This window comes from Homarus americanus, unplaced genomic scaffold (assembly GCF_018991925.1).
Source record: "Homarus americanus isolate GMGI-L3 unplaced genomic scaffold, GMGI_Hamer_2.0 scaffold28, whole genome shotgun sequence".
NCBI classification, from domain to species: domain Eukaryota; kingdom Metazoa; phylum Arthropoda; class Malacostraca; order Decapoda; family Nephropidae; genus Homarus; species Homarus americanus.
The window spans coordinates 212,508-232,534 of NW_024742238.1; the positions used below are offsets into that span (position 1 = coordinate 212,508).

At 43.3% G+C, this 20,027-nt stretch overlaps 1 protein-coding gene across 4 annotated transcripts; it reads right to left on the reverse strand.

Annotated features, from left to right (window-relative positions):
• Window positions 1-3,726: 3,726 nt before the first annotated feature.
• Window positions 3,727-19,606, reverse strand: LOC121876636 (coagulation factor V-like). Of its 4 annotated transcripts, XM_042381918.1 has the most exons (6): window positions 18,464-19,606; window positions 15,653-15,855; window positions 12,887-13,027; window positions 7,935-8,136; window positions 4,209-4,313; window positions 3,727-4,154 (listed from the first exon to the last, which is right to left on the reverse strand). In XM_042381918.1, the coding sequence occupies exons 1-6, from the start codon at window positions 18,522-18,524 to the stop codon at window positions 3,886-3,888; spliced, it is 981 nt and encodes a 326-aa protein (XP_042237852.1). In that variant the 5' UTR covers window positions 18,525-19,606; the 3' UTR covers window positions 3,727-3,885. The 4 variants fall into 4 exon arrangements, with proteins under 4 accessions (XP_042237852.1, XP_042237851.1, XP_042237850.1 ...); XM_042381917.1 differs by having other exon boundaries at window positions 3,727-4,313; window positions 15,653-15,852; XM_042381916.1 differs by having other exon boundaries at window positions 3,727-4,313.
• Between the last annotated feature and the right edge of the window lie 421 nt (window positions 19,607-20,027).

A 20,027-nucleotide genomic window follows, 5' to 3' on the forward strand; every position in this document is an offset into this window, starting at 1 on the left:
TTCCCTTTCTTCTCACTCATCCTCCCTCTCTTCTCACTCATCCTCCCTCTTTTCACTCATCCTCCCTCTCTTCTTATTCATCCTCCCTCTCTTCTTACTCATCCTCCCTCTCTTCGTACTCATCCTCCCTCTTCCCACTCATCCTCCTTTTTTCACTCATCCTCCCTCTCTTCTTATTCATCCTCCCTCTCTTCTTACTCATCCTCCCTCTCTTCGTACTCATCCTCCCTCTTTTCACGCATCCTCCCTCTCATCTAACTCATCCTCCCTCTCTTCTCTCTCATCTTCCCTCTCTTCACTCATCCTTCCTCTTCTCACTCATCCTCCCTCTCTTCACACTCATCCTCCCTCTTTTCACTCATCTGCCCTCTCTTCTTACTCATCCTCCCTCTCTTCTCACTCATCCTCCCTCTCTTCTCACTCCATCCTCCCTCTTCTTACTCATCCTCCCACTCTTCTCACCCATCCTCCCACTCTTCTCTCTCTCTCATCCCCTCTCTTCTCACTCATCCTCCCTCTTCGCACTCATCTTCCCTCTCTTCTTACTCATCCTCCTCTCTTCTCACTCATCTCTTCCCTCTCTTCTTACCTCATCCTCCCTCTCTTCTCTCTCATCTACCGTCTCTTTTCTCTCATTCTCCCTCTCTTCTTACTCATCATCCTCTCTTCTCACTCATCCTCCTCTTTTTACCCATCCTCCTCTTACTCATCCTCCTCTCTCTTCACTCATCTCCTCTCTCTTTCTCACTATCCTTCTTCTCTTCTCACTCATCCTCCCTCTCTTCTCACTCATTATCCCTCTTTTCACCCATCCTCCCTCTCTTCTTACTCATCCTCCTCTCTCACTCATCCTCTCTCTCTCTTCTCACTCATCCTTCTCTTCTCTCACTCATCCTACTTTCTCTTCTCACCATCCTCCCTCTTCTCACTCATCCTCCCTCTCTTTCTCTCTCTTCCCTCTCTTCTCACTCATCCTTCCTCTTTCTCACCTCCTCCCTCTCTTCTTACTCACCTCCTCCCTCTTTTCACTCAACCTCCCTTCTCACTCATCCTCCCTCTTTTCACTCATCCTCCTCTCCTCTTATTCCTCCTCTCCCTCTTTCTCACTCATCCTCCTCTCTTCTCACTCATCCTCCATTTCTTCTTACTCATCCTCCCTCTCTTCTTACTCATCCTCCTTCTTCTCTCATCCTCCCTCTCTTCTTCTACTCATCCTCCTCTCTTCTCTCTCATCCTCCCTCTCTTCACTCATCCTCCTCTCTTCTCACTTATCCTCCCTCTTTTCACTCATCCTCCCTCTCTTCTTACTCATCCTCCTTCTCTCATCCTCCCTCTCTTCTTACTCATCCTCCCTCTCTTCTCTCTCATCCTCCCTCTCTTCTCCTCACCTTCCCTCTCACTCATCCTCCCTCTCTTCTCACTCATCCTCCCTCTCTTCTCACTCATCCTCCCTCTCTCACTCATCCTCCCTCTTTTCACTCATCCTCCCTGTCTTCTTACTCATCCTCCTCTTCTCACCATCATCCCTCTTCTTACTCATCCTCCCTCTTCTCACTCATCATCCCTCTCTTACTCATCCTCCTCTTTCACTCATCCTCCATTTCTTTCACTCATCCTCCCTCTCTTACTCATCCTCCTTCTCTTCTCTCATCCTCTCTTCACTCATCCTCCTCTCTTCTCACTCATCCTCCCTCTCTTCTCACTCATCCTCCCTCTCCTCTTCTCACCATCCTCCCTCTCTTCTCACTCACCCTCCCTCTCTTCTCACTCATCCTCCCCTCTCTTCCTCACCCATCCTCCCTCTTTCACTCATCCTCCCTGTCTTCTTACTCATCCTCTCCTCTGTTCTCACTCATCATCCTCTCTTCTTACTCATCCTCCCTTTTCACTCATCCTACCTCTTTCTCACTCATCCTCTCTTTTCACTCATCCTCCCTCTCTTCTTACTCATCCTCCCTTTTCACCCATCCCACCTCTCTTCTCACTCATCCTCCCTCTCTTCACTCATCCTCCCTCTCTCTCACTCATCCTCCTCTTTCACTCATCCTCCCTGTCTTCTTACTCATCCTCTGTTCCCCACTCATCATCCCTCTCTTCTTACTCATCCTCCCTCTTTTTCACCTATCCTACCCTCTCTTCTCACTCATCCTCCCTCTTTTCACTCATCCTCCCTGTCTTCTTACTCATCCTCCTTCTCCTCATCATCCCTTCTTACTCATCCTCCCTTCTCACTCATCATCCCTCTCTTCTTACTCATCCTCCCTCTTTCACTCCATCCTCCCATTTCTCTTTCACTCATCCTCCCTCTCTTCTTACTCATCCTCCTTTCTTCTCTCATCCTCTTCTCACTCATCCTCCTCTCTTCTCACTCATCCTCCCTCTCTTCTCACTCATCCTCCTCTTCTTCCTCCTCCCTTCACTCATCCTTCCTCTTCTCACTCATCCTCCCTCTCTTCACTCATCCTCCCTCTTCTCTCACTCATCCTCCCTCTTCACTCATCCTCCTGTCTTGTTACTCATCCTTCCTCTGTTCTCACTCATCTTCCCTGTCTTCTTACTCATCCTCCCTCTTTCTACTCATCATCCCTCTCTTCTTACTCATCCTCCCTCTTCTCACTCATCATCCCTCTTCTTACTCATCCTCCCTCTCTTTTCACTCATCCTCCATTTTTCACTCATCCTCCCTCTTTTCACTCACCTCCTCACTTCTCATCCTCTCTCTCACTCACCTCCCTCCTTCTCAATCATCCTCCTCTTCACCTATCCTACCTCTCTCACTTATCCTCCCTCTTTTCACTCATCCTCCATCTCACTCATCCTCCCTCTTTCACTCATCCTCCCTGTCTTCTTACTCATCCTTCCTCTCTTCTCACTCATCCTCCCTGTCTTCTTACTCATCCTCCCTCTCGTCTCACCTCACCTCCCTCTCTCTCAATCATCCTCCCTCTCTTCTCACTCATCCTACCTCTCTTCTCACTTATCCTCCCTCTTTTCACTCATCCTCCATCTCTTCTCACTCATCCTCCCTCTTTTCACTCATCCTCCCTGTCTTCTTACTCATCCTTCCTCTCTTCTCACTCATCATCCCTCTCTTCTTACTCATCCTCCCTCTCTTTTCACTCATCCTCCATTTCTTCTCACTCATCCTCCCTCTTCTCACTCATCCTCCCTTTCTTCTCACTCATCCTCCCTCTTTTCACTCAACCTCGCTCTCTTGTTACTCATCCTCCTCTCCTCTTTCTCACTCATTCTCCCTCTCTTCTCAATCATCCTCCCTCTCTTCTCACTACTCTCCCCCGGCTATGGGAGGTCCATTCCTGTTTACCCTCTGAGTGACATTGGAATTAACATATAGACCTCAAATTTATGACCTTCCTGAAGTGACTCTGGTTAGGGTTGTCCTCTTAGTAATAGAGTAGTGGTGTTGGTATGGGGACCGGGTGTAGTCTACGACCTACCACGACGTACATAGTCCACAATTGACCTATGTTGCATTATTATTATTATTATTATTAGATTATATATAGACGGAATTATCAACTTTGAGTAAATAAAATAGTGTCATTAAGATGTTATATATTTTATTTTGGGAATAATATTAATACAGTAAATAATGTCAACAAATAGTTCCTTTATTCTGTTTATTTTACATTTGTTTTTTCTTTTTAGAAATTTTGATCTTATTTTATTAATCTATCCATCTATCTATCTATATATATATATATATATATATATATATCTATCTACAGTATATAATATAAATATGAACCTTTTATGTGATTCTATATCTCTTCACACGAGTTATAATGCCACAAATTAACTCCATAGATACTGTTAACACGCTCGTGTTCATGTTCACTGCCGCCTGTCAACTGAGTCTTGTCGTCATTGATCCACCCTGTAGTAGTGCTCCGAGGTCGTGTCGTTATCGCGGTTATCGAGGGAGTCTTGGGTACTGCAGTAGTCGGGGGAGACTTGTATACCACGGTATTCGAAGGAGACTTGGGTACCGCGGTTATCTGGGGAGACTTGGGAACTGCAGTTATCTGGAGAGACTTGTGTACCGCGGTTATCTGGGGAGATTTGGGAACTGCAGTTATCTGGGGAGACTTGTGTACCACGGTTATCTGGGGAGACTTGGGAACTGCAGTTATCTGGGGAGACTTGTGTACCGCGGTTATCTGGGGAGATTTGGGAACTGCAGTTATCTGGGGAGACTTGTGTACCGCAGTTATCGGGGAAGTCTTGGTTGCTGTTGCTGTTGATCTTGGGGTGGATGCCTTTTGGAACAGGTGGTGGTAGAGGTAGTCGTACTGAAATGACAGACAGACAGACAGACAAAAGGTTATTTAAGAATTGGAGACAAAGACAGAGAACAAAAATAATCAAGGTACACTCGCAACAAAAAGTATCGGTGCATACTGTAGTGTGAACAATTTGAGACCAGTGACGATAGGTATTGGGAAAGGCGAGTTGTTCCAGCTGTATGTTGGCAGCTCTGGTCAAGTGAAACAAACCGTTATAAATAAGGTCGGGAAGTGATAAATAGACAGTATGAAATATGAGGAGCACCCTGTTAACAAAATTATTTGTGATACTTGTGAATATTACCACATTAATTTATGCTACCAACAAACCAATCAACCTGGTCGTCCTGAGGGGTGGTGCAGCGTGGACGGCCGCTCCGAGACCTGTCGTCTGTAGCACCAGTTTCGAGGTGTCGCCGAATGAATCCATCGAATGAATCCATTGTGCAGCGGTGTTCCTGTGGACACCAACCCGCCGGCTGTGCCTCCTCGTGGCAACACACGGTAACTGAGTGCCTCGCGGGCCCAGACTAGACCAGCAGGGGATCTCGGAGCAGCAGGCTCAGAAGGACGGCACGCCTACCAATCACTGCCCAGCTGCCTTGCGGATTAACCTTGAGAGGTATAAGGCTACGGGAGTAAACCCGGAATGAAAAACCTGCGATGGAGCCCCACATCAGGCAGACATGCTTACAAAGCTCCAACAACACCCCAACAGCGGTATAGGCGGAAGAGGTGACCAGCATAGGAACCGAATGACTACACCAATGGACGAAGGCACTGCATGGTGGACAGGCTACTAAGGCGAAACCCAACAAACTGGGCTATCGGCAGTCCATTACAACTTTCCCTCTCCCCATTTATTACAACACTTGCACCACTGGATCAGGAAAAGGTAAAGCCAAGATGTGGTTGCAGCTTGCACTCCTGCCTCACCACATAATAGAACTCATGAGCAGCCATCATCCAGGTCATCATAGTTATCATCATCAAAACCCCCATACCCCCAAAAGTCCCATGGCGACGGACAAGTGGTGACGGGGACAGGCAAATATGACTACCAGAAGTCTCTAGTCACAACTCTGCTCATTGGGCGGCATAGATAAGATGGTTATTTGTGTACTGGGATCCAGGCAACAGTGTAATCCGGTCCTGTCTGTGCGACTGAGCAGCCCTTTTGAGGAGCCACTAAACATCTCCTGCCTAAAGAACCAACTGACTGGGCAACCACACCCAGTAAGGTCATCTTATGCGGTCGAAAACACAATCATAATCACAGATCAAAACAAAAACGAACTATACAACCTCTTAGGGTCTCTGTATGGAATGTCAGGACCTTTCTAGATACTGGCACGAATGAGCGTCCTGAAAGAAGAACCGCTCTTGTGGCAAAAGAGCTAACTTGGTATAACATCGACATTGCAGCCATTAGTGACTTCCGGCTCCCAGACGAGGGTCAACTCACAAAACGGGGATCTGGCTATACCTCCTGGAAGGGTAAGCCTACTGCGAGGGAGAAACTGCATTTATGAGTTGGCTTTGCCATCAGTCAACACATCCTACACAGGCCAACTGAAATGCCTGTTGAGATCAACGAGCATCTCATGATGCTCAGAGTCCCCCTGATTCACTCAAGTCATGCCCTCTTCATCTGTTCATATGCCCCAACACTGGATGCAGAGGATTACACCAAGGAGGTCTTTTATGCCGACCTTGACAGAGTGCTAACTTCTATCCCCAGGGAAGTTAAGGTTGTGCTCCTAGGTGACTTCATTGCCCCCAAACAACGAAGGCAACAAGCCTCCAGAAGAGGTTTTAACACAAAGCGTTCGGAGGATCTAGTGGTAGCACATGCCTTGAGAGACCAGCTAGACCATGGGCTGATAAACAGCCCGACAACAAACAACCCAAATCCCTGTGCTGAATGGGCCTGATGGAATCCAAGCTAAGGTGTATAAAGCAGGAGGACCTCTGCTTCGGTCTCCACTCTCTCCTGGAGAATATATGGGAAAATGAAGAAATCCCCGAAGCTCTGAAATAACCCTCATTCGTCAATATTTATAAGAACAAGGGAGACAGGTCAGACTGTGGCAACTACCGCGGGATCTCGCTGCTGTCCGTAGCTGGCAAGACTTCTTCCTGAGGCGGAAAACTTTTTCCCAGAGTCTTAATGTGGCTTTAAATTATCATTTTGCTGTGAATGGGAAAAGTGCCTAACCAAGGCCTTCGATTCAGTGAAGAAGGAAGCCCTCTGGCGGACCCTCAGCTGTTTTGGCTGCCCACCAAAATTCATCGCCATTGTGATGCAACTCCTCTTTGGCATGAACGGCCAGCACCGAGACTGAGTTCTTCCCCATGCAAATGAGAGTAAACAAGGATGTGTACTGGCACCAACTTTATTTTCCATTTTCTTGGTTGCCTTCCTCTATCGTCCTAGTGACAATTTATCCGGGGTGGACATTGAGTACCGGATGAAGGGTCTTTTCAACATAAGACGACTTCAGGCAGGAACAAAGGTGTTGACAGCTTTCATTACTGAACTTCAGTATGCAGATGACCTCACCCCTGTCACTCACACTGAACGCAACCTACTTGGAGATCCTGAACGCCAATGCAGATGAGTATGCACACTATAGCCTTCAGGTGAATGTACGTAAGACTGTCTTTCAGCCTGCTAATAGTTCAGTTACACCTCCACCATCAATCCAGCTTAACGGTACTACCCTTTCCAATGTTACCCACTTTAAGTATCTCGGCTCTCAACTGTCCATCACTGTGAACATTGATGAAAAGATTGAACGGATCAGATGTGGATCTCAAGCCATTGGCAAACTCCGTACCCATGTCTTCAGTTGTAGGGAGCTGAAATTATCTTCAAAGTTGCACGTGGTCCCCCACCCTGCTATATGGCAGCGATACATGGGTCACATACAGGAGGCACCTGAAGGCACTTGAAAATTTTCACCAACGTATTCTACATTCCAGCCTCTGAGTTCGTTGGGAAGATTAGAGAACAAATGCCAGTATTGTCGCTGACACCAACTGTAGAAGTACCGAGGCTGCCATTATCCATGAACAACTATGTTGGACTGGCAATATTACCTGCATGCTACTTTACAGTATAGTAAACAGAATGCTGGCGGGCAACTGAAAAGGTATAAGGATAGTTTTAAGACAAACCTGAAACCAAATTTACCCCTCACCTGACGATTATTACACACAGTAACGCGGGCACACGAAGGTGTCAATACTTTCAGGTTACCGATTAAGAGGCAGACAAGCGGACAAGCGCCATCACCAGAAAGACGCTGCCGCCTCCCCCCCTCTCCTGCACTAGATGTAGCCCTCCACACGAGCAACATCTGGACGATCCTGCCGGTCCCGTATCGGCCTCTCTAGTCACCCCAGAGTTCACCACCGAAGGTGACATCCTAAATAACTCATATAATTTTATCATAGCTGGGTGATTCAGAGTGACAGCAAAGAAATAGTAGTAGTAGTAGTAGTAGTAGTAGTAGTAGTAGTGTGTGTGTGTGGGCGGGGGGGGGTGTGGATTCTTTTTATTTATTTCTGTGTCTTTTACTTAGTTTTAACACAATATAATCAGGCCAGGAAGTGAAGACCTACTTGGCTTCTCATAGTGATGGAAGACGTTGCTCCTTCGTTGGTAGCAGAGCATTCCAGCGAGAGTTACTACAGCTATCAGCAGCACCCCACACGCCACCGCCAAGGAGATTGTAAGGTAGAGGCTGTTACCATCATCACCAACATCGACTGCTGCTAGTGATCGACTACTGATGTTACCGCTATTAGTCACTGGAGCCATCAGGTGCAACATTAGTTCCATGTATTTTAGATTCTAATTGTGTAAACATAATGGAAGAGAGAGAGAGATGGAAGGGGACTGCAATAGGATGATGGTACTAGTTGGTAGATGAGAGTGAGATATGGAAGGGAAATTCAATAGGATGATGACACTATAACTATTTCGACCTGGCCCGTAAACCACGCCCTTCTTCCATAAAAATAGGTTATTGGTTCATAGAAATTGTTCATGTAGCTGTCAATTTATTCAAACTAAATGTGTTCATAATGGGTAAGCAGACCATTATTCTAAAATAATGTTAAATATTTGGACTATCAAAATGCAAATGCTTTCAAGGCATTAGCACAGAGAGAATGAACAATTTTAAATATTTATCATCAAAGGTCAAAGTCAAAAGTGAAATTTACTTTTAAATGAAGTCTTTTCATCATTCCTTTGTTTTTTACAAAATATAAACTAAACAAATAAATGATACCAAACATATAGCACAATATGTAATGAAATACAGATTGTACGGGTGGATATATCCCAAATCATTTACATAACTGATAAAACTCGATATAAATGCGTGCAGTCAGGGAGGGGGAATAACGCTCAGGAGTACAGCCACTGGACTTCGCAGCCGCATCGACGACAATTCTGACAGATCAGCTGGACACTTGACGCGGACTGCCAATACGGTACAGCGGGCATCTAATATATGTTTGTGTGTGTGTGTGTGTCTGTTCTGGGCACCCGAAGCAGCACAATTGTTTTTCATCAAATTTGGTGAATCTTCCTCCTCGTCCTCCCCCTCACTTTTTTCTTCGCCTACTTTTTTTTAAAATTTTGTTTGGATCAGTAAAGGAAGGAAGATGAGTAAATAGAAGAATAAAGAAGGGGAAACAGAAAATAGTTAGAGATAACAGGTGGGGGGGAGCTGAGTTTCATCATGCGTCTGGATGCGCAGTTTCAACGTTACCAGACGACCTTACAGCTACAGTGTATACTTATTCCTGTGGGTGACTGTACATGGAAAAGGAGACGAGAAAAAAAGATAACAAAAGGAGTGCATGGAGAAGATGACTACAATAGACACAGGGTGACTATAGACAGTGAAACAGACAGGAGGTTGACAAAAATAGACAGATTCATACATGCACAAATAGACAATATGGCAACTAACATGACAGACAGACAGCTGACTAACTGGTTCTCATTAGAAAAACAGGCAGACACGCCAACAACGGATAAGACAGACAGATTTGACGTCACAAAGAGTACAGACGGGCTTACATTTAAACACCAGGCAGACGAACAGACAGTTGGGATGGCAATAGACAGGACGGATAGACTTGAGACAGATTAGAAGGCATTTATAAACAAGAATAACACCAAATTGACCATAGCTGCGTCAGTGAGGGTAGGAGGTCTTACATCCACCAGTGTAAATAATAAGACGCATTGAGAACTAACACCCTCGCGTGGAAAGAACATCCATGGTCGGTCAGTCATGTGAGATGGGCCTAAAACTGACTAACGTAGATGCTGACTATGATGACTTAACACAGGTGATGACTTAAGCAGATGGTGACTAATATAACCAGAATCAAGGTCACTTCTCTTCATAATATACTTTATCTCGGAATGATCATCGGTGATTCATAATAATTTTTTTTATGATTTTAACCTCTCCTTATGGCGAATATTTCTTTAATTAATTATTCTAACCTTTATTCTATTCCTTCTTATAGTATATTAGATACTGTAAGTGTCACGACCACGACCATGATTATAACAACCAGGAACATGATTATAACAACCACGACCATGATTATAACAACCACGACCATGATTATAACAACCACGACCATGATTATAACAAGCACGACTATGATTATAACAACCACGACCATGATTATAACAACCACGACCATGATTATAACAACCGACCATGATTACATAGCCACGACCATGATTATAACAACCACGACCATATGGTTATAGCCGACCATGATTATAACAACCCGACCATGATTATAACAACCCGTATGATTATAACAACCACGACCGCCAGTTATAACAACGACCATGATTATAACAGCACGACCATGATTACCAACAACCACGACCATGATTATAACAACCACGACCGCGGTTATAACAACCAGGACCGCCAGTTATAACAACCCACGACCATGATTATAACAACGACGTATGATTATGCGCCACGATACGCGGTTATAACAACCACGACCATGATTATAACAGCCACGACCATGATTTACTGCTAAACACGACGCGTTACCAACCACGACCGCCAGTTACCAACAACCTGACCGCGTTATGCTGCCACGACCGCCAGTTATAGCAACCACGACCATAGTATAACAGGCACGATCGCCGGTGTAACAACCACAACCGCCAGTTATAACAACCACGACCATGATTATAACAACGTCGCGATTATAACAACCGACCGCCAGTTACAACACCGACCATGATTATAACAACCACGACCATGATTATAACAACACCGACCATGATTATAACAACCACGACCATGATTATAACAACCACGACTATGAGTTTAACAACCACGACCATGAATATAGTAACCACGACCATGATAATAACAACCACGCCCATGATTATAATAACCACGACAATGATTATAACAACCAGAACCATGATTATAACAACCACGACCATGATTATAATAACCACGACCATAATTATAACAACCACGACCATGATTATAATAACCACGACCATGATTATAATAACCACGACCATGATTATAACAACCACGACCATGATTATAACAACCACGACCATGATTATAACAACCACGACCATGATTATAATAACCACAACCATGATTATAACAACCACGGCCATCTGGAAAACGATGTCGCTCTACGCTGTCAGCCGGACGGCGGTTGAGCGCTAGCCAAGCAAGAGCTCTTGAACTTTCACGCCTCGGTAATCTGTACCACTGGACTCGCCACCGGGCACGAAGGGCCCACGATCACTAATACAGTACTATTACATAAATTAACTAACTATACATCGTCCATCATTGGCAGAGATTTTCGTTCAATTACACCAAATTTCCTCATACTTGATGACAGAGGATGAAAATGTTAAACCTCTACACCTCTACATCTCAGCATTTAAGATTGGGAGATGCCAAGTTAGTGGATAAAGTATTTAATAATCTGCTGGTGGGTGTGAGAAATGTTTTTGTTGGTTAAGTACCATAGCGATGACATCTGTTGACAGTTGAAGTTAAGGTCTGACAGAAATTCCTGCAAGTCCAATGGCTGTTCCTCTCAGCGTTTTATCCCCCTCCCTGACTGCAAGCATTTATATCGAGTTTTATCAGTTATGTAAATGATTTGGGATATATCCAGCCGTACAAACTGTATTTCATTACATATTGTGCTATATGTTTGGTATCATTTGTTTGTTTGCTTTATGTTTGGTGAAAAACAAAGAAATAACGAAAAGACTTTGTCGTGGATACTCTTCCCTACAACTGCCACTGCCGATTGTCGCTGATCAGTCGATCCTGCGTCGAGATTCTCTGACAAGCCTGGCGTCTGACGGCGCCGGGTTGGCCAACAGCGACGCTTACTTCCGGTGGACTCGTATATAAGCCCACAGCCTCGCCGTGAAGGGAATTAAAAAGATGAGAGTGACCAAAGGACACTATCTTTGGCCTCTCCAACACTTGTCTTTTTGCCCCTTCCTTCCACTCTTATTAAAACAAAAGATACGTTGCTCAGCCAGCCCCACACGAACCTGGCCAGAGGTCGTCACCCCTTCCTTGGAACAATGGCTATTGCAAAAATAAACATATTTTTAACTAAATGAAAAAGGCTTGAGAGCTAGAACCTAGTCAAGTAAGATGTAAGCTCAAATGTAATTATTATAACCTCGGCATATTTGGTTGAGCCCGGATACTGCCAATCTCTAACTTTCCTTCAATTTTTCTCCCTCATTTTCCTTGATCCTAAACCAATCCCCTCCCACCTCCCTCAAATTGCCATCATAGTACTTCCAATCCTAATCCCTGTCCTCCCACTCAGCATTACAAGCAATAGCCCTCTACCTTATCTACAGACGTCAAGTCAAGTCAAGAAGGGATTCTACTGAGCGCTCTCAAACAGACAAGACCTCCTCTCAACAAGCTCCTCACCACACAGCAACTCCCTGACACTGCATTGTACATATGATATATTATATAGAAAACGCCATTGTGAGTTTCCCTTCTCACCTCCATCCTAATGCGATTCAACATCACGTTAACCCCACAACTTCATTTGAAAGTAAATTTCACCTTTGACTTTGACTTTTGATGATAAATATTTAAAATTGTCTAACATCCTCTCTGGTGTGCTGATGCTTTGAAAGCATTTGCATTTTGAAGTCCAGATATTTAACATTATTCTAGAGAATAACAGGTCTGCTTACCCATTGTGAACACATTTAGTTTGAATAAATGGACAGCCACATGAACAATTTCTATGAACAAATAATCTATTTTTATAAAAGAAGAGCGTGGCTTACGGGCCAGGTTAGCGTGGAAATACTATAGTTGGTAGATGAGAAAGAGAGAGAAACGGGCTGGGTTCTTAACCTAACCTAACCATGGACAGTACAAGTCAGTATTATAAATTTTCCGTCTTTTCTCCCTTTTTTCTCTCTTTTTCTCCGTTTTCCTTTAACCCCTTTCTATCTCTCCCTCAGAGCAGACAGAGAGACACTCACTACAGGTATGACGTTGGCTACAGAAGGACCAGTAGACGAGGGCATCGCTGGAGAAGACTATTTCCTCTACCGGGAAATAATCCATCTGCACATACACTTGGTCGAGTGGGATCTGTATTTGTAAGGGCTTCTCTTTTGTCTGGAAGTAAAAGAGACTTATTTTAGAATATAAGAGACTGGAATTCTCTCTCTCTCTCTCTCTGTATTTAATTTTTCTCTCAGTGTTATTAGTAGTAAGGTTCGTATAGAGAAGTGTTGAAGTATTTGACCGTAATGAAATTGACTGTAACGCTGGACCTCATCATAACTAACTGCGGGGTATAATAAGCACCAGACTGCCCCCCTGTTGGCACCAGTCATCATGTAACGTTGTCCTTCAGATTTAACTGTTACTTAGTTCATGATAAAACCAGGCGAAGGTTCAAATGTTACAAGGGTAATTACGACGGGATGGGGGAGGAGATGAGTATTTACAGGCCGCATCCACTTTACTGAATATCATAGCCAGTAAAATGAATCATTTGATCGATAAATATATACAAAAGACCAAACCCAGTGCCTCCAGGAATACAAATAGACTGTTACACATGAACCATGCGGTGGTCGACAAAGTTAAGAAGAAAACCCAGAAATTCGAGACGTGGGTTAGGACACATGATAGGCAGGACAGGAGGGTGTATGCCAGATCCAGGGACCAAGCAAAGTCAGAGTGTAGATGGGCTGAAAAAGAGTTCCAGAAGCGGATTGCGAGTGAGGTAAAATCAAACTTAAAGGCGTTTTACCGCTACGCAAAGTCGAAATTAAAAACGCGACTCGATTCTGACCAGGACAAGGCGGAGGCATTGAGCAGATTCTTTTCCTCGGTGTTCACAAGAGAGGATACGAAAAATATTCCTGCGCTTGAGGAACGACAGTTTGACACAGTGCTGACCCACATTTTGTTCTCAGAAGAGGGTATAAGAAATAAGAGTCCCGGCCCTGACATGGTGGATCCCAGTGCTAAATGAGTTGTGCAACAAGCTTGCTGAGCCCCTGAAGATCCTGTTCTGTAAATGCCTGGATGAATCCGAAGTGGTTGGAAAATGGCTTATGTAAGTCCCCTATTCAAGAAGGCGCGATCGTCACTCAACGAATAATTATAGACCAGTGAGTCTGACCACTATAGTGTGTAAAGTATTAGAATAATTAGAGAGTATTATAGAGATGCCAAGATGGAACATCAACTACGAAACAATCTTGTAAAGGACTACCAACACGTTTTTATGCCGGGACACTTCTGTTTAACACAATTACTCAAGTTACTGGATGTTTGGACCCAAATTCTGGAACAGGGTGGCAATATCGACAATATATACCTACAGGTATTAAGCAGCTACCAAACAGGGAGGTACTACCGCCTGGGAAGATATTGGAAGCATAATGTGTTGTCTAATGGTAGACCCTGCTGCCATATGGCATCACAAAAATTGTGACCAAGTCCCAGGTTGCTGATCTGACTTTCTGCCTCATTTACACACAATTGCTGGGTCTCAATTGTTTCTCTTACTTGGACAACACAACATACATAATGTATATCGTTTCTCACTCTTGATTTATTTTTTTCGTTTTGTATTTATTTATTTATTATTATTATTATTATTATTATTATTATTATTATTATTATTATTTATTATTATTATTATTATTGTTATTATTATTATTATTATTATTATTATTATTATTATTATTATTATTATGACTATTATTATTATTATTATTATTTTATTTATTTTATTATTTTTTATATTTTACTATTTGCTATTAATTGTTGTAATGAAATGAATTATAGTGTGTGTATTATTATTATTATTATTATTATTATTATTATTATTGTGTATTAATAATATATTTAGGCCTACTTTTGTGGGTCAGTGACCTGTGCGGGTGGACTAATCCTCGTAAAAAAAAAAAAAAATATGCCAAGGCTTTCGACAGCGTCCTTCATGAAAGGGTGAGAATTAAACTGGAAGGGTAGGGATTCAAGGAAGTGTCCTAGCAAGGATCGGAGACTTTCTGCATGATCGCAAGCAGTGTCTGGTGATTAATGGGACGAAATCGTCATGTGTACCCGTGACAAGTGGGGTACCACAGGGCAGTGTATTGGGCCCGTTGTTGTTTGCTTCATAAATGACATGCCGGAAACTCTACACTTCTCTATACAAATATTTGCGGACGATGCCAACTTCTTCAGGGAAATTGAGAACCAAACAGACTGTGAAGAGCTTCAAAAGTGGTCGAAGAAATGGATGCTAAGATTCAGTTTCATGAAGTGTAAGAGGATGCACCTGGGTCGTACCACTAGTAAGGAGACGTATCATATTTCCCAACGGGATGAAGGAACTGCATGAATAGAGCCCGAATGCGAAAAGGACCTGGGTGAGTATGGTGACAATGAACTGAAATTCTCGGGCCATTGTGAGAAGAAAGTGAATCAAGCAACTAGACTAGTAGGTCTTATAAGAAGGTCGTTCACGTATCTAGACGGTTCGTCCCTCGTAACGATTTTCAAGAGTGATGTGCTTCCCCGCCTGGAGTACTGTCACCCCGTCTGGTCTCCGAGATATGCTAGGGACTGTCAATTGATTGAAAATGTCTAACGGAGAGCCACCAGACTGGTGTTTGCACTTCGGCACCTCTTTTATCCAGAGAGAAACGTGCTTGAAAGAGTGAATATATGTATTTCTTTTACTTTACATTCTTATTTAAAGCACATTTTCATACTCACAGGCTGGTAGACATAGGATAGATGCCAGACATTAACTTGTGTAATGGTGAAGGAGTCGCTGTAGGGGTAGACGCTCACAAATTGGATCTTCACCGAGGTGTTGGGATGGTTCGCCCACAAGTAGAAACTGGACTCTGAACTGTTCTTAGGCACAGTAACATTGTACACGTTGTCTTTACTAGTGGTGAACACTCCATTACCTGCTGGATGATAAACAAGATAGAAATATATATATAAGCCTATTTTAATTGCATGTACAAAATGTATTGAAATACTCTCTCTCTCTCTCTCTCTCACACACACACACAATGTATGTATATATATACTATATATATATATATATATATATATATATATATATATATATATATATATATATATATATATATATATATATATACACACACACAGTATATGATTTTTGTTAGCTAGCTCGTGAAAATATTATTCAATATCACGTGGCTCGCTGCCCAGCGTAGACAAACTAATAGATAGACCGAAAGACAGGGAAGAGACAGGGAAACGAATAGACAGACAACTCGACAACAAAATCCGTCGGGCAGAGAGACAAAGAGAAAGAGCCTCCAGTGACTGTGTCATTTCATGTGAAAATGGAAATTTGAAGGAAGTTTCTTAGATCACATTTCTGGAGTTTTATTGAATTTCACGATGCGTATTTATTATTATTATTTTTATTGTTGTCGTTTTTGTTGTTGTTTTTGTTGTTAGTAGAACACCAGTTATTTCATCATCGTAAAAGAACATTTATTTAGTTGAACATTTTTAAAACGTAACAATAAACAAAAAAATGACTTGAAAACTGAAAGATAAAACAAGTTTGAAAATATTAAATGCACGTAGATGAAGAAGTTCAATACCTACAGGTACACAAACCTTAATGTGAGAAGTACAATAGTTAACACAAGGTCATCACTGATAGCAGGATTTAGTTTATATTCAGAGCACACTACACCCACAACACCCACTACACCCACAACACACGACACCCACAGCACATTACACCCACAGCACACTACACCCACATCACACTACACCCACAGCATGCTACACCCACAACACACTACACCCACAACACACTACACCCACAACACACTACACCTGACTTTTCACAACTACACCCACTACACACACCTAAGATACACTACCCCAGCACAACACACTACAACACACTACACCTTTCACACTACACCCCACACACTACACCAGTACACACCTACAACATACTACCTACAACACACTACACCACAATACACTACACCAACAACACACTACACCCTGACACACTACACCCAGCACACACCTTCACTACAGCCAACTTTTAACACACTCACACCCAACAGCATACACTAGAATGCACACTACACCTAGGATACACTACACCCACATCACTACCCCACACACTACTACCACACAACTTTTCACCCACCACACTACCCCACACACACTACACCTGAGATACACTACACACGGCTACTACACCCCACAATACCTACGCCCACAGCACACACACACCTGACATACTACACCCCACATCATTACTACTACACACTACACCTAGAATACACTACCCCAGCACACTACACACCCACAATACCTACACACACACACTACACCCTGACATACACATCACACTACCCCCCTGGCACACTACCCCCAACACTACACCTACAACACACTACACCCACATCACACTACACCCTGACATACTACACCTAGAATACACTACACCTGACACACTACACCCCACACTACACCCGCCCACATCACACTACACCCTGCATACTACACCCTAACACTACACCCCTACACCCACTACACAACACACTACACCCACATACTACCCCACACAACACCTCACAACACTACCCCCACAACACACTACCCCCCCACCAACACACTACACCTACACCCACAACACAGTGCACCCCTGACACACTACACCCACATCACCCACATCACACTACCACCACACACTACCCCATAACACACACTACACCCACAACACACTACCCACCTGACACACACTACACACACACACCCACCCCCTGACACACACTACCCCCAACACAACACACAACACACTACCCCCACACACTACCCCCTGTACTACACACACACTACACTACACCTGACACACTACACCCTGACACACTACCCCCACCTACACCACAACACTACCCCTACAACCCACACTACACCACACATGACACACTACTGACACACTTTCCCCCACAACACACCCTACAACACACCACATCACACTACCCCACACACACAACACACCCCACAACACACTACACCCACACACACACACACCCACAACACACCACTACCCCACAACACACTACACTGCCACACAACACTACACATCCACACCCTTTCCCCCATCACACACTACCCCCACAACACTACACCCCCATAACACACTACACCTACAACACACTACACCCACAACACACTACACCCACAACACACTACACCCACAACACACTACACCCACAACACACTACACCCACATCACACTACCCCCACAACACACTACACCCACAACACACTACACCTACAACACACTACACCCACAGTATAGAGTCACAGGGACTACTGGAGACAGTGTGAAGGTTGTATTTATCTGTGTTTATGCCTTCGTCAAGCTGCTTAACCTAACCTAACCTTTTGAACACAGACATATACTGAGTGTATTCATACATTCATACATAGATACCCTGTACATACATACATACATACATACATACATACATACATACATACATATTGAAGTAACTGGTTTACCTTCTGTTATGGTGACGGTGGTGATGATGCAGAGAGTTATGACATGAATTACAGCATTCATCTTGACCTGTCTTTCTCCTTTTTCGCTGTCTCTCAAATTTTGTCCCTCTATATTTCTTTTTTATTATCTTCCTCTATTTTTTGGATTTCTTCGTGTCTTTTTCTTTCTCTGTTTTCTTTCGTTTTGTCTCCTTTCTATATTTGTTCTTCTCTTGTGTTCTTCCTGTCTTTATTGTTCTGTCTTAGTCTTCTCTCTTTCTTCCTATAACCTTTCTTTCTCTCTTTCTCTCTTTTACCTTATTCTAGTTTTTCTGACCTCTCTCTCTCTCTCTCTCACTATCTTTCTGGTGCTATACGCCTGTTGCCATACACTGTTACCTCAGAATGATTTTTGCTTCCATTCAGTTTTGTAATCCTTCTTTGACGTTGATAAAGTTATATTGTCTTTGGGATATTTGCTTCACGAGTCAACTGTTTACAAATATTCCTTCTCTCGTTAATTTCTAGAAGTGTAAGAAGCCTTGAGAAAATGTACTGGAACTTTTACTTTTATCGTCTTCACCACTGATCGGCTCGTTAGCCGCTTGGGCTGTCGGTCAAGTCTCTGTTACGCACTGTTGACAAGCACTGGGCATGCACTGGCTCCTGAATGTATTTAAACCTGCTCCAGTGTTGGTCAAGTCTGCGCTTGAAAGAGATCACGCTCGGGGCGCCGTCACAACACTCTCTGACAGATTGTTCCAAGAGTTCACAATTCTCACTCCGAAAAAGTTTACCCTCACAATTTTCTGGACTTGTGACTTTTTCAACCCTAAGCTGTGACAGGGCCCTTCCTCTCTGTAGTGGAAGGAGTCTAGACTAGTCAACTAACATGTCCTTCACCCCTCACAGCACTGGTAGTTTTAGAAGATCGTAAAGTTGATCCTGATGGAAAGATCTTCTGAACACACTTGGCAGGACCTCCGCCGCTAATAAGGATGCCAGAACAAATGAACCGACCTGTTCTACAAAATATTAAAGGAATATTTTTTACTATCAAATCCAATGGCCTTGGTAGTCGGATATCCTAAGGGTTTGTCCATCAGTCACTGACTTAATTGCTGGGACTTTCTCTGTCTCGGAAGAGTGTCCTAACCTGTCCGTCACGCCTCTCAGACTGTGGCTAACCCCCTCTGTGTTGTTGCTTACACTTTAGGATATCCGGTGGGGGAGCCCTGCTGGGCATCTTTCAAAACACCGTAGACGGGTTCCTTCTCCCTTGGTTACTCTAAATATCATTTGACTGTCTGTGGTTCGCTGACGTCAGAGAATGTTTTATGTGTGACTCATTTGTTTACAGTGATGATGACGGTCATTTGATGGAATGTAACATTTTGGAAAGTGTATCTTAATTAAGATGGTGTGATAAATAATGAAATTATATGAATAACAAATACATGTATATCCACACACAGATACGAGGTATACACACACACACACACACACACATATATATATATATATATATATATATATATATATATATATATATATATATATATATATATATATATATATATATATA